Genomic DNA, 19845 nt, shown 5'->3' with positions numbered 1-19845 from the left:
GCAGAGCTGAGCCCTGGGCTGAGCTGCTGCGAGGGCTGCGGAGGTGCCAATGGCCACCGCGCAGCCGGTGACGGGGACCTTTGGTGTGCTCAGGACTGCGGTGTCCTGGCCGGTGGCATGGTGAGCTGTGGCTTCCATGGAGCAGCTGGCACGTGGCACAGCAGCCAAGCAGCGGGTGGGTTCGGGGCTGCGCTCTTGGGCCTCTCCTTGCACGAATGGCCATGGGATCCTCGCTCCGGGCACGCTGTTCCCATGGGCATGAGCTGGGATGGATCCGGCGGCCGTGCTGTGGGTGGGGGGACTGTGCAGCCACAACTCGACCGAGCGCTGCAGCCCCTGCTCTTCTCCCCTCCATCACTGGCATCCGGCGGCCACGAAACGCGGCGGCGTCTTGGTTTGGCCGTGGCGCTGCTGGCGCAGGCGTGAGCGGCGGGGCCGGGGAGCCTGGCCGGCCTGCACGCGGCGGCTGGGAGCAGGCGGAGGGAGGAAGCGCGCGCGGGCCTGCGGTCAGGCAGTTTCCACCCTCCCTGCACCTGAGCCGGGGCAGCGGCGCAGCTCCCCGGCAGCCCCGCGGCTTCCTTCCGCCCGCCCCGCTCCGCCGGCGTCGCCTCGGCAGCCTCAGCCGGAGCCCGCGGCTGACTGCAAGACCATCATCTCCCCAGCCCGCTGACTGCCCCGGCACTTCATCCTCTCCGTGGATTACACCAAGCGTTTGTGTTTTCAAAGGTTTCTGGGAAAGATTGACTGGGCGTGCTGTCGCACCCACCCCCCCGCAACGCGTTGCGCTGTCACCAGAGCTCTCTGCTGTAAAGCTGCTCAGTCCAACCCAAGTCGAACTGCGTTAGAGCCATCAGGGAGTGGGCACGAACGCCTGGGGGTGGGAGCTCGGCTGTATTGGCAGAGACCCAGAGGGTCGGTGGTCCCAATCCCTCTCCCGAGGCATTAGGCAGAGTGGGGGTCTGCTCTGTGCTCCTGCTCCTGCCGCCCCGCGAGGTTTCAGCGCCCGGCGTGGGTCACGGCGCTGCTGCAGAAAGCTCAGCCCTGGGCCTGGCAGAGTGCGATTTGCACGGCGTACGAATTCCCCAAACCAAAGGGATGATAATCTGCAAGTCCATGGGGTGTGCGTTAAACAGGGCAGTGCTGGGCTCCCAGCCGGCCGCTGCCACGGGTCCAGCGGCTCATGACTGGGAACAGCCACGCAGGAGCGGGGTGAGCACTTCTGGGGAGACACGTACTGGTCACTGACTGGTTAGACTGGCTCCAACCTCTGTCCCTCCTTGGACTACCCATATTTGGTTATATAGAGACAAATATTTGCTAAGGGACCCAAACTGGACTCCTGGGATCCTGCTCTCCTCCTGCCCAGCGGAGCGGTCACGTCCCATAGTGACGTTGTCCCGGGCTCTGCGGGTGTCTGACCCTCAGATGCTTTCTCGTGCTGAATGTCCAGGTGAAGGCGTTGCAGGACTTTGCGACACCCCCCCTCCCCCGGAGGAGAGTGGCGAAGCAGCACGGTGGGAGCAGGGTGCTCCGGTCCAGAGGGTCCTGCAGCCTGAGAAACCCCCACATCAAGGGTCTCTCCGGGCAGGGGAACCCTCTCCACTGAGTCCTTCCGCTTATCATTTGTTGGGATAGTTTGATGGGAATGATGACTTCTCAGCAGAGGGATCACAGGATCATAGAATCATAGGGTTGGAAGGGAGCTCTGGAGAGGGACGGCGGCTCCATGGGAAGGTTGGGCCCCTCTGGGAACCGTGTCCCCAGGATGAGCTGCCAAGATGGCATCAGCACTCTGAGTCTCACCAACTGGACGCCCTGATTTCACCTGAGCAAGGATCCCCCCGGGATGGAGGAGAGGAGCCCAGCTCGGCTGGCAGGGGCTACCCGCGGCAGCAGCGCTGTGAAAGGTGCCCGGCATCAGCCACCCTGCAGTGCTGAGGGTCACCCTTGGGGAAAGGGCAGCAGGAGCTTTGGCTGTGGCGAGGGGAGACATCGGCACATCCCGGGAGAGCAGTCAGCGGGCGAAGGGACAGGGCTGCCGTCCCTCGGGGGGATGGAGAGGTCCCTCCTGCGCGAGGCTGAGCGGGGCCGCGGCTGGGCTGGGGGCTGTTCCTTGGAAAGCTGCAGCCCATCTCCCTTTTCACTTCCCCTTCTCTCGGGCGAGCGCATGTGCCCTGGGCAGCTATTTTTAGGCCGCCGCTCGCTGTCTGGTTTCCCCTGGGGATGCTGAGCAGGTTCTGGGAACTCCAGCTGCCTCTCGGGCAGTGTGAGAGATGCTTCGCTTCCTGGGCTCGCTCCTTCGCTTGCTCACCACGTGCAGCAGCTCCACCGCCCTCCTGCAGCCGCCCTGGCATGGGAGAACCCCCAGCACCCCCCTGCCAGGGCCGGCGGCGCCAGCGCTCCTGGGGTGATGGACGGGGCAGCCTCGTCCAGGGTGGGGGTGTCGAACTTCACCCCAAGAGCTTCTCCCCGCTCTGGGGGGGGTCTTCTGGATTTTGTACCGTGTGGTTGCTGCAGTCTCTGGGGCGCACGTGGGGGTCCGCTCACCCCTGTTGACACGCTGGGGTGGAGGTCAGTCTGGGACGGGGCCACCATTCAGGACTCTCATTGCCCCACGTGAGCACGCTCGCTCCGCGTCCCCTGTGCCACCCCAGGGCAGCCCGTGCGCGGGGGCAGCCCAGGCCAGTGCCAAACGCCCCCGCGGGACCTGCGGAGACACGTGCCAAGGACGCAGGGGAACACTGTGCTCCTCCTGTCCCTGCCACGTGCAGCCCGTCACCCCGCGGCGCCCGCCCCAGCCCCGGCTGAGCAGCGGCTTTAGGTTGACCATGGACCTTCGCAGGTGAGCCCCGTGCAGCGGGGAGCTCCACCAGCTCAGCCGAGAGCTCTCGTTGGAAACACGCTCTCTGGTTCTAGTCACAACGGGGACAATGTCAAGCTCCAGCGGCTGGATCCGGTTGGGTTTCCCTGCGAGGCATTAAAGGGCTCCCCGTGCCCGGAGGAGCATCCTCCCAGGTTGGCAGCGCAGGGGCTGCCCCACTCCCCTGCTCCATTGCTGCTCGCTGGGATAAACCCCTGGCACCGGACCTTCTGGGGGTGGCAGCGGTCTCAGGCTTCCACCAGCTGGGAAGAGTCAGGAAAACCCGAGAAAGGAGCCAGGCAAAGAGGCTTTGCCGCTTTGACCAGCAAAGAGCAGCGGAGCCGCGTGTGAGAGCACAGAGGACACAGGTGGGTGTCAGCCCGGGCCTGGGGGCTTTGGTGACGCTGACGGTCTGCCCGGGCTGACGGATCACAGGGAGCGCGGGTGACTGCAACACTGATTCATGGAGCTCTGTCATTAAAAACACAGCCACTGCCCTGGTCCCTGAGGATTTACTGCCCGCAGCCAGGAAATACAGCAAACGCAGCCTCCGCGCCCTGCTCACGCTGGAGGGGACGGCGTGGGCACGACCCGGGGCTCAGTCCCAGACTGCCCCGGCAGCAGCTCCTGCTTCTGCTCCGTGTTCTGCCCCGATGTCCACGCGGAGCCCACGCTGAGCCCCCCGGAGCCCCGGCACGGCCAGCACTGCGCGGTGAGGTCTCAGGCGTGTCCCGGCTGGGTCTGGGACGGTGGCGAGGGGGTGCTGGAGCCCCGCGGTGACAAGCAGCAAAGCAGGAGCCCGCGCTCGGGGGGTGACACCGCGGGGACGCCCGAGTCGTTTGGTTTCCGACACACCCCGTGTCGCTCGGCGGGGCACACCCTTCCCTCCGGCGGGGGCCCCGCTCGCCCGGCCGCAGAGTCCCCGCCAGCCCTGCCTGGGTACCGGCCCCGAGGGGGGTTCCCAGGGCCGGGGGGTGCCGGTCGGCCCCTCGTCTCTCTGCCCGCTGGCGGCTCATGTCTCTGCAGCGAAAGCGGGTGCGAGACGCTCTGTGCTGGGCTGGGGCACAGCAAGGCTGCAGGTCTGCAGGGACCGTGCGGCTTGGGGGGGTCGGGGAGGCGCGAGGGGACACTGTGCCCACGGGCAGAGAGGCGCAGGGTGGAGCACGAGGCAGGGACGCAGCGTTGTCCAAGGCAGGAACACGGGATTGTCCAAGGCAGGGATGGGGTCTGCACGGGGCAGTGATGGGGGGGCTGCACGGGGCAGTGATGGGGGGGCTGCGTGGGGCAGGGATGGGGGGGCTGTGAGGAGCAGAGGGAGAGGGATGCAGAGCTGCAGGGTGCTCGGGGAGCCCCCAGGTAAGCGGGGTGCTGCCGCCACGGGGCGCTTTGATGCTGAGCCCCCCACTCCCTGAGCGCGGCCGCCCCGGCGGGGGGTCTGTCCGGGGCCGCCCGGGCGCCGTCAGGGCCAGCCCCAGGGTGGCTCCCAGCCTCGCCGTTCCTGCAGCCCATGTTTGGGCCGCGGCTGCAGCAGGGCCATAAAAGGCAGCATGGGGAGGGCGCTGGCGCTGGGCCCCGCTGCATCGCGGCCGCCGCGCTGGGGGCGTCCCGGGGAGCTGCCACCGGGAATTGGGGCTGGGGGCCAGGGCTGCTCCCAGGGCTGTGGGGCGGCCCTGTGGAGGGGATGCCCTGCGCCTCCCCCAGCCTGTTGCTGCCCTGCAGAACAACCAGGCAGCCCCTGTCCCCACCACCCCAACACCCATGGGTGCCTGGGGTGCCGGGGAGTGCGTCCGGCTGGTCCCGCAGGGGCACAGCCAGAGCTGCAGCCGAGCCCCCGCTGGTCACACAGCCCTGGGAAGGGGCTCGTTGCAGTCTCGGGTGCCCTCCCAGGGTGGGGGAGCCAGGCACGTTCTCGTCTAACGTGGTCCCTCGCGGAGTGGTGGTGGCAGTCCCCGGCACAGGGAGGGGGTTCGCCGCTGAGACTAACTCGGGAGGTGTTGCCGATGCCAGGACATGGGGATCAGAGGGACCAGGAGAGACTGGCATGGGCTGAAAGCACGGAAACGAAATCCAGGCTGAAGCCAGGCTGCTAATCCATCCCGGGGGATGCTTGGGCTCGGGGGCGTCTCGAGGGGCAGGTGGTGGGGCAGGAGCTGATGCAGAGGGGAAGGAGCCGCAAACTCGAGAGCTTGTTAGGCGTCAGGATGGCAGATATGGCAGTGGCAAACTCTGTGCAAGTGTTTTGGCTGCGCTGAGCCGATGTAGGACCTTCTGTAACACACGCTGAGGACCAGAGCTGGGAGGTGTTCAGTGGGCTGAGGTCCAGCAGATGTGCAGTAAATGCAGTCAAACCAGCTCCAGGGGGCAATAATGGGGAAAAAAGTGGAGGCAGTGAGATTTTGGGGTGATGCAGGAGGACTCATTCCCTCCGGGGACTTGGTCCGGCTGACCCCAGGGACGTCCTTCCCGGCAGGGGCTGACACACTGACTGAATCCCGGAGAGAACAGCAGAGATGGGCAGATAACTGACCCATCACAGAACAGTGACTAATTTAGGAGGAAAGCCCCAATGTGCCACGGCCGCTGCCGGCCGGGGTGGGGTGTGAGCCAGCCCGGAGGAATGCGGGGAAGATAAACAGTGAGAAGGAAGGGCGATTCCCCAGGTATCGGGGTGGGCACCGCCGAGCGGCAGCAGGGCAAAGTCTGAAGGCTGGAAAGCTGGGGCCGAGCGTCGGGATGTGCTTCCAGCTGGCGAGGTGGACCCGGGGGGACTCCCCCCAGGTGGCATTCGCTGGGGCCTTTCGAGTTGTGTTGGGCAAAAGCTGGGAAGTTTTCCCGGGCCAGCGCTGCCGGTGCTCCCGGGCAGTGGCGGAGGAGGGCCGTGGTGGCGGCCGTGTCCTTCCCGCACCGTGTCCCCCGTGCTGGGCTCAGGCCCCCGTCCCAGCACAGCCAGCAGCTCCCTCGCTCCTGCTTCAGCCCGCGCGGGGGGTTGGCGATGCAGGCGCGTAACATGGAGCCCGGCCGCAGCCATTTTACACCTGGCATTAGGCAAAGCAGGGAAATCCCCATCTGTGGCACCTCCTCTCGGGGGTCTGGGGGCTGCGGCCCCGGGGCCGGCGGGGGAGACCGGCCGCCTGCACCCGCTCAGCCCCCCCGTGCCACAGGGAACACGGGGCTGATTCATCTCCCGCCTTGGCTTCTGCTTACGTACGTTCACACTGTTCGTTCCCTGCCCGAACGGCTAAATTAAGCCCAGCAACAATGGGCCATCGATTATCCCATTATATTTCCATCGGGCCTGACTTCACAGCCGGCTCCTGGAGGGGCAGAAACGTGGCCTTGGCGGGGGCTCGGTGCCAACAGCACCCGCGCGGTTCTGCTCTCTGGAGCCCCGAGCACCAGGTAGCCCGGTAACGCTGGCTCCGCGGCCCCACGTCAGCCACTGCCCTGTCCTCTGGCAGCGACGGCGCGGCAGAGGCTGTACGCCAGCGGTGATGCACCAGGGAGGGAAACGGCCCCTGTTTCAGGGGAACCCCCCATCCTCAGGGGGGCTCTTGGGGGCCATCCCAGCTCTGGCAAGGTCAGGGCTTGCTCCAGCCCCTGCAGGCCATGTCCTCTCTGCCCCCCACTTTCCGCAGGGCCGTATCCCGTCCCAGGTCCCCGCACTCCCCTTGTCAGCCACGGCAGCGGCACTGCCTGCCTCTCTCTCTCACCTGTCTTGCCTGTGAAGCCCAGGAGACGCCAAGTCACGGGGTCCCCTGAGCCCCCTCACCCTATCCCATCCCATCCCATCCCATCCCATCCCGTCCCGTCCCGTCCCATCCCGTCCCATCCCATCCCATCCCATCCCGTGCAGGGCAAAAGCCCCAAGAGCACCAGGTCTCGGGTGGCCATTTCTTCCTGCGTCACCCATCTCAGCCTTGCTCGTTCCAACGCTTATTATTACCCAAACCGCTGACAAGTGATTTTTTTCATAACAGAAAGGTCAGCACCTGTGGACCCTCATCGACTGCCCCATGGTGCCCACCCTCCCAGTGAGGCTCCGGCTCGGCTCTGCCCCACAACTCTGTGATGCCTGTGAGCATCCAGGTGCCATGGAGCATCCTTCCAGTGGCAATTTGCAGGAGGAGGGCTGGGTCAGGCCGTGTTTGCGGCAGGAAGGAGAGGAGTGGGCACCCCAGGATGGTCCTGGGTGACCCGGGCAGCGCCGTGTGGGGTGGCAGCCCAGGGAGAGCCCCCAGTCTGCCCCCTGCACGGAGCTGGGTCGGTCGCCCACTCCCCGTGTGCTGCCCGAGGTCGCAGGGGAGCTCCAAAGCAGCGGTGACGGTGACGCTGCTGGGGATGCTTCGCCTGCAGATCTCCTACCTGCGTCAGCAGATGAATTCCCTGGTCTCATCCCGCTCCGGCAGCTCCTTAACCCTTTCCTGCTGGCAGCTGCACTGCGAGGAGGGATGGCTGAGCACACAGGCTCCGTGGAGAGCCACGCTGCCGGCAGCTCGTGTCTCGGTGGCTGTGACCCCTCTGGGTGCAGGCTGGATGCGGCTCCTGGGCCTGACGCTGCTCTCAAATCTTGCAGGAAGGGACGCAGCATTTCCCAGCTTGGGGAAGCTGCTCCGCACCCTGCTTGGTGCCCCCAGCTCTGCTGCAGCCTTCGCTTGGCGTCCCTTTCCCAGCCCCGTCCTGGCTGTGCCGCATCCCTGCCCACCCTCACAGGCATCCGCCGCTGCTGCCCTCCCGAGCTGGGGCTGGGGGCTGCTCCGGGGGCCGGGGCGCGCTCTCCCTGCTGACCCCGATCCCCGGGGAGAGCCGGCACCACGGCGGCTGCCGCTCACCGAGCACCTTCCCAAGGCGCACGGCTGCAGCGCGGGCATTCGGGCAGATTTATCACCATGGCAGAAGGCCTAAAGGCCAGCTGGTGTTTGGGCTGTTTCCAGGGTTTCCAGTCACCGCTGGAAGTTTTTCAGCACCCACCCTCCCGTGCAATATGTGGGAATTGGGTTCCTGGAGCTGGGACCCGGCTGCCGGAGCCGATTTGTGCCAGGCAGGCCCCCGGCGGATGCCCTCGCTCCCCGGCACCAGCGGTACCAAAGTGCTCCCTGCCTTCATCCGTAGCACGGGGTCTGCTCGGCACCGAGGGCTCGGGGTCACGCAGGGGGTTGGGATCACTCTGCCGGGGTGTTTGCCGTGTCTCCACAGCACTCGGCCTCCAGCAGGGTTCCCCCGCACCTCCCCTGCACCCCCGGGGTGCAGCGAGCCGGAGGGGAAGGGTGGCTTGGTGGTCCTAGGAGGCTGCTGGGATTTGGAGGGGACGGTGGCTTTAGCATCCCTGGCATGCCTCGAGGCGCGGGAAGAAAGAGCTGTGGGAAAGTGGCCACTGACAAGCCCTGGGTGCGCGGGCTGGCTGGGATGGGCTGTTCCGGGGCTTGTGAAGAGCATCATGGTGGCCAAGGGATGGGATTCGAGGGCTGTGCCCGAGGCAGGTTGGGGTCCCTGGGCAAAGCGGGGCTGATGGGGCTGGCAGCCGCGGGGCCAAATCTTGAGGGGGGAATGCACCCATTCGGAGCCCAGCCACCGATACAGCCCAGGTTCCATGCTCTGCGAGGAGCCATTCCCTGGATCTCCAGGTGTTCCAGGAGCCGGGAAGGGCTGGAGGTATCGCAAGAGCAGGGGCCTGTTGTGTATAAACAGCAGCTCGGCACAGCGAGGAGCCCGCGGGGCTCAGCCAGGCTGGGGAGGAGACCGGGGCGACGGGGGCTCTTCCCAGCGCCGCTCCCAGGACGGTCGGTTTAGATTTTAGATTTTTAGGTTATTTTTCTGTGTTGTATAAGGCTGCGAAAGGCAAGATACAATCTCGGCTCCCCTTCCCCAGCCCCGCGTGTCTCTGCGGGATGCTGACCTCTCCAGCGCGTGAGAGCACCTCAGGAGCCTCTGGAGAGCAGAGGACTTTGGCGGCCACCCACCGCCCAGCCCGGCCGCCTCTGCCACCACCGGGGTTAGTCAAGCACCAGCCACAGACAAAAAGCAGCTTAACTTGTTTGTGGTTCCTGAAAGACAAACCCAAGCCAAACAAAATCAAAAATCCCAGGAAGAGTCTTCAGGCTGCTCCTTCTCTGTGTCCCCGCTGCTCCTTTGCCACATGAAGCAGGAGCTTTGGCAGGGGCTGAACGTGCAGCGGCTGAATTTGGAGGGACCTGGTGTATGTGGGCACGGTGGAGGGTCGGGGGCGGCTGGAGAGTCTCTTCCAGTTGGCAAAAAGCACTAATAAAAGTGCTGGCTGACACCAGGTCCCTTTTACTGGGTTCCCCGAGCTGTCACCGTGCTCAGGCCGGTGGTTTTGGAGCACGCCTGGTGTCGCTGGGTCAGTCGCAGACCCCAGGAGACACGGACGGCTCCATGCGCCCGGCCTAGCTGCGACAGACCCCAGTCCCTTAATGGCAATTTTCCTTTATCGAGGAGACGCCGTGCGAGGACAGTCGCCTGGTTAATTCGGCTTAAAAAAGGTCCCTGTAGCGGAGTTGCTGTGACCTCGTCGGGGAGCACCTCCTGCCCCCCGCGGCCAGCGGAACAGGAGGGTATTTCGGGGTGCAGCCAGAGCAACAACGGGGTGGAGCAGGTCCCCGTGTGAAAACAAACCCTGACCTGGGTGTTCACACTCAGGCGTCGTGGCCCTGGGGCGGTCCCAGGGACTTTAGCAGAGGGAGGCGCTTTGATTTCGCTTTGGTTTTCTGCTTTTTGTACCACTGCACCGTGGCGTGGCTCTATTTGTGTATTTTTTTGCGGAGATGCCAGCCTGCTGAACAGAACAGAGAGAGCTTGCAAGGGGAAACAGAGGGAAAAAACCCAACCCCCTTTGATATTGCCTTCCCATGGGACCAGCTGGGGCTTTGTTTTAAAGGTGAGCCGCAGAACAGCAGTTTACATGACAGCAGCTTGCAGACAAGGATGGGTTTGGAAACAAACCACCAAAGCCACCAGGGTGGGCAGGGATCCCTCTGCTTCCTGGGGGCTGGGGCCAAGCCCAGCCTTCCAAGAGAGGGAGAAGGGGCCGGGGACGGTCCCTGCCCGGGGGGACAGCTCGTCCTGAGCTGTGGGCAAGAGCCCAGCGTAGCCCCTGCCTCCCTCGCCAAGCCCTGCTCCCCACGCCTGGCCGGCTGCCGGTGAGCTCAAAGGCTTGCACAGCCAAAATCTGCTGGAGAATCTCTCCGGCACTGACTGTTTCTATCAGCTGTATTTCCTTTATCGGTTTCAAGCATAACATTTATTTTAAGTGCCCCCAGGTTGAGCACAAGGGCGGCATTTCCCCCCCTGCCCCACGACCGGTGAGGGATGCTGCAGTGAAGCAGGTCCAGGGGCGCTGCCCCAGCCCCAAGGAGAGCTCTGCAGTCGCCCTCAGCCCGTGACCCAGGTGAGAGCTCGGTGCATTCAAGCATCTCACCCCAAAACCAAACCAGCCTGTTGGGTTCGTTACCGAGACTCGCTTCATGACAGCATTACCCAAATATTTTCTTATTAAACCTGGCAGCATCCAAACACACACCGCTCTCCGCCGGGCAGGTGAATGTGCTCTGACAAAACCGGGCTGGAGAAGCCTCTCCAAACCACGGGATCTTCAGACAGGTCTTAAAATAGAAAAGGGTGTCTAGCTCGCTGGTGGGTGGTGGAGGAGCCCAGGGCTGGGCGCTGGGGTCCCCGGGGCGCTGTGCCCCAGTATCCACCACAGGCAGATTTCAACAGTTAAGGCAGCAACAGGACGAGGGGTGATGGTTTTAAACTAGAGCAGGGCAGGTTTAGATGAGACATCAGGATGAAGTTCTTTCCACTGAGGGTGGTGAGACACTGGCCCAGGTTGCCCAGAGAGGTGGTGGAGGCCCCGTCCCTGGAGACATTCAAGGCCAGGCTGGGTGAGGCTCTGAGTAACCTGATCGAGTTAAAGATGTCCCTGCTCACTGCAGGGGGTTGGACTAGATGGCCTTTGGAGGTCCCTTCCAACCCAACCCATTCTATGATTCTGTGATTCTAGGTACCACACAGACCACCTAACCACTGCTATTTCCAAACTGCAGCATCGAATTGCCTAAAAACTGTTTTTTTGGAGACAGAAACCCTATGAAATGTGAGGAAGAGCCCGATTCCCTGCCTCGACACCTCAGGGGAGGTGTCCCTGTGCCCTGCTCAGCTTCCTCCTGCCCCAGGGTGGAGCAGCTTGGGAGGGGGAGCCGCAGGCAGGAACCACCATGGCAAGAGCCGGGCACGGTGGCCAGGAACAGCGGTGATGGGCACCGGCTGCGAGGCGCGAGCAGAAGACAAGCTCTGAAAAGATCCTGCTTTTTTCTTAGAAAACTTCAGTTTTCTGGGGAGGAGGAAAGTGAACGTGAACCTCAGGCACCTGCCATGAGGGATGCGGGACAGGGTAAAAAGCCCAGCTTGGGGGCAGGCACGGCCCGAAGGGATGCCAGAGCTCAGCTCTGTGACCTGGCGAGGTTTGGAAGCGGGGGAGCCCGGACCTTCACAGCAGAACTCTTTTTCAAAGCCCTTTTTAAGCTCGAACTAAGAGAGAGTTGCCTTTCATAGCTAGAAGAAGAAATGAACTCCATTTGATTTTCAGGTACTTGGATGGTGTGGAAGCTCTTGGCCGAAGCGCAGGCTGCAATAAAATCAGCCACAAAAATATTTCAGGAGCTTCCTCTAAATTTCCAGCCCTGCAGTTAGAGCAACCTGGTTCTGGAGCAGCCTGTGGGGAGGGGGGAAAGGGGGGCTCCGGCAGCTTTTGAGGTGTGACTCCGGGTGGGAAACGGCCCGCATGGGGCTGAGCCATGGGCTGCCAGACGAGGGCTTTCTCCGCCGGTGCTCTGGTGGCCCTGGGACGGGCAGCACTGGCCCCGCTGCTCGCAAGGGAGCTGCTCACCGCAGAGTCACCGGCAGCCCCACGGCAAGTCCAAGCCGCCGGCATGGCTCCTGCTGGCCGGGGACTCGCCCCAGCCTCTGCTTTTCTTCCCAGGCGGTGTGAAACCTCATTGTGCTTTGTGTTTCTAAATGCTTAAATGAGAGAAATAAGTGGCGTGCGGAGCCTTCCCCAAAGCGCTGAGCACGAGCAGGGCAGGGCCGGGCTGGAGCGGGATGTGACCATGAACTGCAGCCGGCCAGACTGGTCTATTTTTACGACCCAAGCGGAGAGACATTGGGATTAATCAGCCAGCCCACAGGGGACAAGCTAAGTTGGGTTTTAAATTCTTTGGTGCTTGTAATAACTCAGGTGAGTCTCTTTGTTCTTGTGAACTGTAATTTTTCATTTGACAGGTGGCGTCCCTTGAACAAAACAGCCGAACAGCCACGTCCCAACACAGCCCGTGCCCGGGAAGCGAGACCAAGCTAAACCCGGCTGCCTCTGCCCCGGCTCACAAACGCGCGTTTCCCCAGCGCGGCGGCTCCAGCAGCAGTTGGGCTGAATGTCGCTGCTCCGTGGCCGGCCCGTGTGGTTAATGCTTAATGCCGGGGACAAACGAAGCGGGTCCATCGATCCTCGCCATGTGCCCAGGCGCGGGGTGGCTGGCACGGCCCAGGCTCTGTCCAGGAGGAGTCGGGGAGACACGCCGCTCTCCTCGGCTTCCCCGATGCAGGCGCTCGGGTTCCCGCTGGGATCACAAAGCGCGGTGTTACCGCTGCCAGCAGCCAGGACTCAGTTTTCTTTTTTTCCTGCTCCCCTTCCCCCCGGCAGCAGGAGGCAGAAGGATGTGTCAGCTCAAGGCTGAGTCTAAAGAGGCTTATGCTGACTATTTACCTTTGCGAGAGTCTATTTTTGGCTGCTCAGCTGCAGCTAATTCAATGAACAGGGCAGCGATTCAGGAGAGAAGCCACATGAGGGTCATTGTTTCTAGGATCCACTTTACTCCTCTGCCGGGGCCAGAAGCCTTGCTTCTTTTTTGTTCCTTGTTTGTTTTTTTTTTCAGATGGCAAAGAGCATCACAAAGGAAAAGGCGACCTTGGGGACAGGTCAGAGGGACCTCGGAAACCTGCTGCCCTGTCCAACGCTTGACTCGTTGCCTGCCTTTCACTACCGAGGAATCCCAAGGTTGCTCCTGACCCTACCCGAGATGCAGCCAGAGGGCTCCAGGTCGGCTCCACACACCCTCCTGTTCCCGCACGTCCCACAAGCTCAGAACTTTGTGAATATCCAGTGTGGATTTAATAATGGCATCGGGAGTTAACGAACAGGCTGAGACTGGAACCAAGTCACCTGGGACGTGATGGCTGCTGGTAAACAGGGAGCAGCCGGGTCATCAGCTCTGTCTCTGTTTCTTTGCTTGTTGCGAAGTGGAGCTCAGCGTGTGACAGGAGCTCGGGGACGGTCAGCAGTAGTAGAAAGACACCTGAAATCTCCCGCTGGCAGTGGGACCCGCAGGGGACACCAGGCACAGGTGAGCTGGCCGAGGGGTGGCACGCTGGTCCCGGCGATGGGCTCCCACGCAGCTGAACACTGCTTCAAACAGAAAAAACCAGCTTTTTCCACATGTTGGAAAACTGCAGCGCAGAGTCTTTAACTAAACAAACCCTGAGTGATTTCCACATTGCTGAATGACATTTTAATAGTGGAAAAATAATGCTAAAAATTATCTACTTCATCTCTTCCCATTGTCTTCTACTGGCTGGGAATGACTGCTGCAGCAAAACCAGCTCCGGATCTTCTGGTCGGTGTTTGCCGGTGCCTCCCAGCCCACTGCCAGCAGCCGAGAGCCCTGGCAGGGGCTGCCCGCCCCGTGCCCGGCCCGCAGAGCCCGACCGAGCTGCCCACGCACTGCGGCTCCTCGGGCAGCGCTCCCGGGGAGGCTCCTGGGGAGGCTCCCGGCCGCTCTGGCGCTGGCGGATGACTCGCGGTGAGGCGAAGGGCTGGCGGTGATGCCCGTCCCCAGGTGGGTGCCTGTCCCCGTGAGGAGCTGGCACCTGCTCGCCTGCCACCGAGCCGCTCTGCAGGAAGATGCTTCCAGCTTTTTCTGATGTGGTTTTTCAGACCCTAATTCAGCCACTGGCACTGAAAGCTCACTTCTGGATGAATACATCGAGTGCTGCCGCACAGCCCCAGGCTGGAGTCAGGGAAACGCAGCCCCAGCACCCAACACACCTCTCGTAGAGCTGCAAAAGGAGCGGCTCAGGCTGTGGGGACAGTGTTTGGCCAAGTGCTGGCCCCCGACTGTAAGGTACAGCCCCAGCCTGTACAGCAATGTACCACACAAATGCCTCACACGAACTTTTATTATTCACTGAAACATCATAAATCTCAAAGAACTCCCTGGTTCACGGCAAAGCAGCCACCAGCCCTTACACGAGGTGTCACCTCCTACAAGCCCAGCAGGCACCTGCAGCCTCAGGACCTCTGGAAGCCGGGCTGCCAGGAGGTGTGCGGTACTGCAGTAGGTTTCACCATTGCTCTCATCAAGGGGAAGGTTTTCATCCTCCGAATTAAAGGCACGCAAATCAGGAGCCAAACCATCCTTCTGCCATGCAACAGCCACTCTTTGGCACGGTGCCTGTGTAGAGTCAAGTCTTTTTCCCCTTCCGAAAGCAGCGTGGACTTGGTTTGTGCTGGTTTCACACGAAGCATCCCAGTTGCCAGCCTCCCTTCCCAGCAGGTGTGGGGCGCGCGGGCTCCACAACAGGCTGTGGGTAAGGCCTTGCAGGAAGGTTTGTAGAGACATTTGCTTGTCAGGTGCAGGTACCCGCTGCGGCCCTACGTGCGAGGATACGGGGATTTCCACACGTGCTGCTAACGGGACAAACATGCCTGACAGCCAAAGCTGAGTCCCCCCCGCCAGACCAAGACAGAGTTGTACGAGAGAAGCAGCGGTTGAAGTGAGAGGGAGCAAGACAACCAGGAAAGGCTGCAAGACTTCATACGCCATGCAGAGGGATGGGCAAAGCCGGTACAACCCACTGCCACCTCATCTCCTTTTTCACTCTTACAAGGAAACTATTCCCCTGGCTCTGTTTGGCACAAACGCTGGCTCAGGACACACCTTTGGATGCCACTGAATTGGGTAAGGACATTTGGCAACGTGGCTGTGCTCAAGGCCCCAGCTCCACTTCTAGTTGGCAAATTTTACAGAAGACAAGAGGGGAAACATGATGTCCTTTCAAAAATACTTCAAGGGAAACCTTTACCAGAGACGGAGCTCAGCAAAAATGACTGCAACAAACCAAGTTTCACTTTCACTTTGGGACGGGGAAGAGGGTGCACCAGCGGCACCAGCCGAGGAGCTTAGGGCCCTCTTGGAGCGCGTGTGCTACAGCCTGCGGCAAAGACAGGTGGGGACAGTAAATACTCAGGAATTGAGAAGAGCCAAAGGAAATACATCGGGAAACATACTGGAAACAACAGACTTCCATAAACGAGTGTCTGAAGTCTGTAGTTGTCAGCATAAAGAAACAGCTTTGCTGCACTGTTGTGAAGAAGTACATTTTGAAAGGTGTCTGTGAAATACCCTGACTACAGAAAAGCAGTGCTTTAAGATCTGCGGCTGTACAATTTCTGTACAAATGGAAAAAAAATCATGCCAGTCAGTATATCGTATGAAAAAAGAAAAGGCGAGAGACGAGACCTTCAGGTGACCAGTTCTTCCTCACCAACAAAGCAGACACCTTCCCTGCAGTCCCAATAGTCTGCAGGTTTATTTTTGGCAGATTATAATTAAAATGGTCTTTATGGCTTTAGAGAGAAGCCGCTGTGCTGCATGTTTTGGTTGAAGCAGAGAGTGCGTGTGTGTGGAATGCTCTGGATGAAGGGACATCGCAGAGAGAGGCCTTGCCACAGCTCTGCTCCTTCCACCCAACCCACAAACGCTGCTGGTCGCGCTTGGCTCTCTCTTGTGTTCTCATTTCTCATCAGCAAGTAACAAAGTTCTGGTTGCTAACCAGTCCAATCCCAGAGGCAGAATAAAAAGTCTTTGTTAAGACCTAGAAAAGCTTTATGTTTCTAACAAAATCAAATCCAAGCACGTGCAAACACTGTCCCTGGTTTGATGCATTTTGTTCAGGCTCCACCAACAGAGCACTGGAATTTGCTTTCCCTGTAGAATGATTTCATTCCTTGTCCATTCTCCACCTTCCAGTCTTCTCAGGAGTCTTGACAAGCTATCCCTCCATTTTTGTCTTCAACATTTTTTCCTAGGCACATCCTTCCTGTCCTTCCCTCATCCGCCGTCACACCCTGTTCCTCTCCAGCTATTTTCGGAAAGCAAAGACGTCCCGTGTTTTCAAGCCTCTCTTGCCTTCGCTTCCTGGTTTAGGAGAAGACACTTCCGCCAGTCCCCCGTACGGGCAGCTCTCGCACTCTGGGTGATGGCCAGAGCACTCCACAGCGGGGATGAAGCCACTGTCCCACATTCCTGTCCCACACAGCTTGCAGAGGTCATGCAGGCTGCAGGGGATGCGGGGCAGCAGGTGGAACTGATAGAGCAGACTCCTCGCCTGGAGGGGAGAGAGACAAAGTCATTCGCACCGCACCGGGGGATGAACATGGAGAGCAGGGGTAGCCCGTGGCCTCCTGTCCCATCCCCCTGCCTGGCTACCTTAGAAGAGTCAAAGCTTCAGCAAAGGAGCATTCCTCCTGAACGCAAAGCTGGAGGTTAAACGAGGCACTGGGGACACTGGTGGGTGGCAGGAGCTGCCGCATGCTGCAGCACATCCCACGGCCTGCAGTCACTCCCAGCCCACGGTAGGCTCGGGACCGTGGCACAAAGACCAACAGCTCTGTCTGCCCTTTCCCTGAGCACGTGCAAGGGTTATCCCAACCACACCGTTACCTCCTAAGCACTCTACAACTACCTCTTATTTCTGCAGAACTTGTGTCCAGGCAAACAGCAGCACCCCACCCGCCCAGGCTCCAAACAGGGGACTACAGGAGACGCAGCAGATGAAGCATCAGTCCCGGATTTTCTCAATGCTCTGACTCATCTCTCGGACCTGAGGCTCAGCCCACATCAGCACACAGGCATTTACCTTCCTGAGTACAAGTTCTCCATTCATGTGCATAGCCAGGTTGCCGAAATGCAGCAGCATCTGGTCAGTGGCCAGCTGTTGTTCAATGACGTCATCCCCATAAATCACCACGATGGCCACACAGATAAAGAGGTGGAAATAGTCGGTCTGCAATGAGAAAACAGGGGCTGGAGTACAGCAGGTGGAGGCAGAGGTCTGGCTTACCCTCCCCACCCTCCACAACAATATCCTTACTGAGATTTTGTGCTCCTTCCAGTTGTGCCTAGTGGTACAGAGAACAGGAGTTATTGGTGAATTCTGAACCACAGCTGAGTCAAAGTCTTCCCTTTACAGTGCGGCAGCAAGGTTTGTGCCACAGCTTTCAAAGCAGACTAACGATTTTTGGGAAGACGTTTTCCAGCTGTGTAAAAGAAGTCTGAACTTCAGAAGTGGATGTTCAGCACTTTCTGAAAGAAACTTTTGAAGCCTGGACATCCTCAAGTAGGAGAGGCAAGTGTCCATCCTCCTGCTACATCGATAAACCTCTTTGATAGTTACAGACCCCCTGTAACACCTACTTATTTTGGATACTTTGCTACTAAGAGCCTTTATGGAAATCCTGCAACACTTGTTGAGGTGGTGAGGATTCAGCAAAGAACGCTCTGCCGCCCGATGCATGCGCTGCCCATCTCCAGCTGTCTAACCTGATAGTGAGCCCAGCACGCTTCCCACATGCGCAAAGCCTCAGCATCTGGAAATTCACGTTTAAAACAGAGGAGGATCCAACGGTGACAGAAAAGCATTTGCAGGCCATCCTCTCCCAAGGAAGAAAGGTGCTGGTAGAAGCGCGGGTGCATGAGCCGCAGCAGCTCTCGCAGGTACATCTGGAAAAGATGCTCTGAGCTGAGCCACTGCCCTGTGCCCAAGGACTCGCACCGCCCTCACCCACCCCAGGGACCCCCGTGCCGCCCACCAGACCCGGGCTCCTGCAGAGCCGGCCACCGGTCTCTGCTCTCCCAAAAACCTCCAGCCTCTTTATTACAGCACAGCCAGGAGCACGCTTGGATCTATCGTTAAAGGCCAGAGCTTGCAGGCCATGGCAGGTATTTCACAAGGAAGGATGGAGGGTGAAAAGAAAATCCCATGACAGCTACCTTGTGAACAGAAAGAAGGGGAGAGATTCAGGGTGAGGAAAGCGCCTAGAGGCTTAAAAACTAGAGAAAAGAAAGGACATAGCTATCTCTGGCAATATTTCATTTCAATAGAAGCCAAATAATACGGAAGTGATTTTGGAAAGCCTGACTATATAGGCACATTACAGTGCGTAAATCTGTACGTTAACTAACTGCACCTCACCAGCAGCCTCCCATGGGGTTTCCACCACCGGTTTGCTACTTTAAATTGGTGCCATCATGACCTGGTCAGGATTGTTCAGGTTTAGAACGGATTTTTTCAGGATCTCAACCAGAAAACAACTGACATTCATGTTAAAACCTAGAAGTTTCCATTTTTAAACAAGTTCACCTTATTTTAAGAATCTCTGTCAGATAAGGCTTTTCATTTGGAGATAATTTAAAAAATCTATTAAAATATTAAAAAAAACTTAAAAACGAAAAACCCAAAAAAGAGGGCTGCAGCTCAATCAACTCTTCTGCCACATTCACACCAAATGCCCCAGAATCATGACAAAAAGGAGCCAGTGAGTCTTCACTGCCTGAGAGAAGTGCAAAGACAAAGCAAGCAGCATCCTAAATACATTTGATCATGAAAGGTTCCTTGAATCAGCACCCTTTAGCATAGCCAAGGTAACTTTACTCTGACAATTTACTAGCTGTAACTGCCTCTGGAGTGCCCAAATCAGCCAGGATCAAATGTATCCATCAGGTATTTTGTGGCTTCGGGGTGTGATTTGGCATGCTGGAACCCAACAGCCCAGGTTACTGCTTTATGGCATTCTCCTAATTTGCCTGGGAGAGGAGAAGCTAAAGAGAGGGCTAACGGGAGCTCAGCGTTCAGCCTCACCAGCTGTTTCTCCATATCCTCATCCCGGGGTGAGCTGATGAAGATTGTGTTCTGCATCAATCCTACAAAGCACCAGAAAGTATCCGACTCATCTAGGACCTCTGCCAGGAGCGGGGCAACCAGGTCGGACATCCCCTGGGAGTATCCAATTGTTGGGTTAAATACTGCATAGTTCAGCAAAATCCTCCTGGAGAAGAGATGCAAACGGCGAGGTGAGACACCAGGAGGGCACGTCACAGCTGAGCGTGGTGCCCTTTCCCTCTGCCCCAATGCCCACCCCGCAGGCTGAGTCAGGAAAGCGCAGAAGAGCAGCAGATCGCTCCTGCCATCTAAAAGATTAACTTGCAATTGCACCCGGAGGCTTGTGAACTTTTGAGCACCCGTGCAGCATGTTGCATCCCACAGAATTGCTTTCCCTAGAAGAACTATACCTAGAAGCATAACGAAGATACACTAGCACTATACCTAATGGGAACTCTCCTTTTTTTTTAGGATTACAACGTTTTGCATCAATCAAGAGAGGTTCCTGGATGGGCGACAAGAACTCCAAAAAGCATGCAGCAGCCTAAAGCAATGGATTTGAACAGAGCTCCTTAGGCTCCTGCTTTCCTCCCGCAGTGCAGCCCGCTGGGAGCAGTGCAGAGGGAACAAACAACACCGTTCATCTCAGGTACGAAGACACACGACCCTGCCGTAAGGTGCTTTAATGCATACAGATAAACTCTGCTGCAAACGTCAGCCCAGTGAAATAAACTCCAGGAGAAGGTTTTCAATACACAGACAACAAAATATAAAAAGAAAATGGGAATTTAAAAAGACTAAGAAGACAGAAATTAAAGGATTGCTCATCCCTACACATCCACGAGGCTCCAGGCCATACTGTTAGATGAAATCCAAGTGTTTTGTAGGCCCACATCTACAAGTCACACACCTGCGAAGCAGACTCTGGTGTGCTCGTTCTCCACCCCGTCACAAGAACCACAAGCAACTGCCCACAA

General features: G+C 59.1%; 1 protein-coding gene across 8 annotated transcripts in view; it reads right to left on the bottom strand.

Annotated features, from left to right (window-relative positions):
* Positions 1 to 12599: 12599 nt before the first annotated feature.
* Positions 12600 to 19845, bottom strand: part of TBC1D16 (TBC1 domain family member 16) — a 37076-nt gene continuing 29830 nt past the window's right edge. For 6 of the 8 annotated variants that reach the window (XM_063352002.1, XM_063351999.1, XM_063352001.1 and 3 more), the window contains 4 exons: positions 18848 to 19034; positions 17530 to 17709; positions 16847 to 16993; positions 12602 to 16315 (listed from right to left, as the gene is read on the bottom strand). In XM_063352002.1, the coding sequence (XP_063208072.1) occupies positions 16070 to 16315; positions 16847 to 16993; positions 17530 to 17709; positions 18848 to 19034 (760 nt within the window). In that variant the 3' untranslated portion in view covers positions 12602 to 16069. Of the gene's footprint in view, positions 16316 to 16846; positions 16994 to 17529; positions 17710 to 18847; positions 19035 to 19845 lie in introns of all 8 variants that reach the window. The other 2 variants (XM_063352008.1, XM_063352006.1) reach the window with 2 other exon arrangements.

Source organism: Chroicocephalus ridibundus, chromosome 14 (genome assembly GCF_963924245.1).
Source record: "Chroicocephalus ridibundus chromosome 14, bChrRid1.1, whole genome shotgun sequence".
In the NCBI taxonomy this organism is placed as follows: Eukaryota; Metazoa; Chordata; class Aves; order Charadriiformes; family Laridae; genus Chroicocephalus; species Chroicocephalus ridibundus.
Note: the sequence above shows the minus strand (reverse complement) of the source record. Positions and strands in the feature narration are given on the sequence as shown.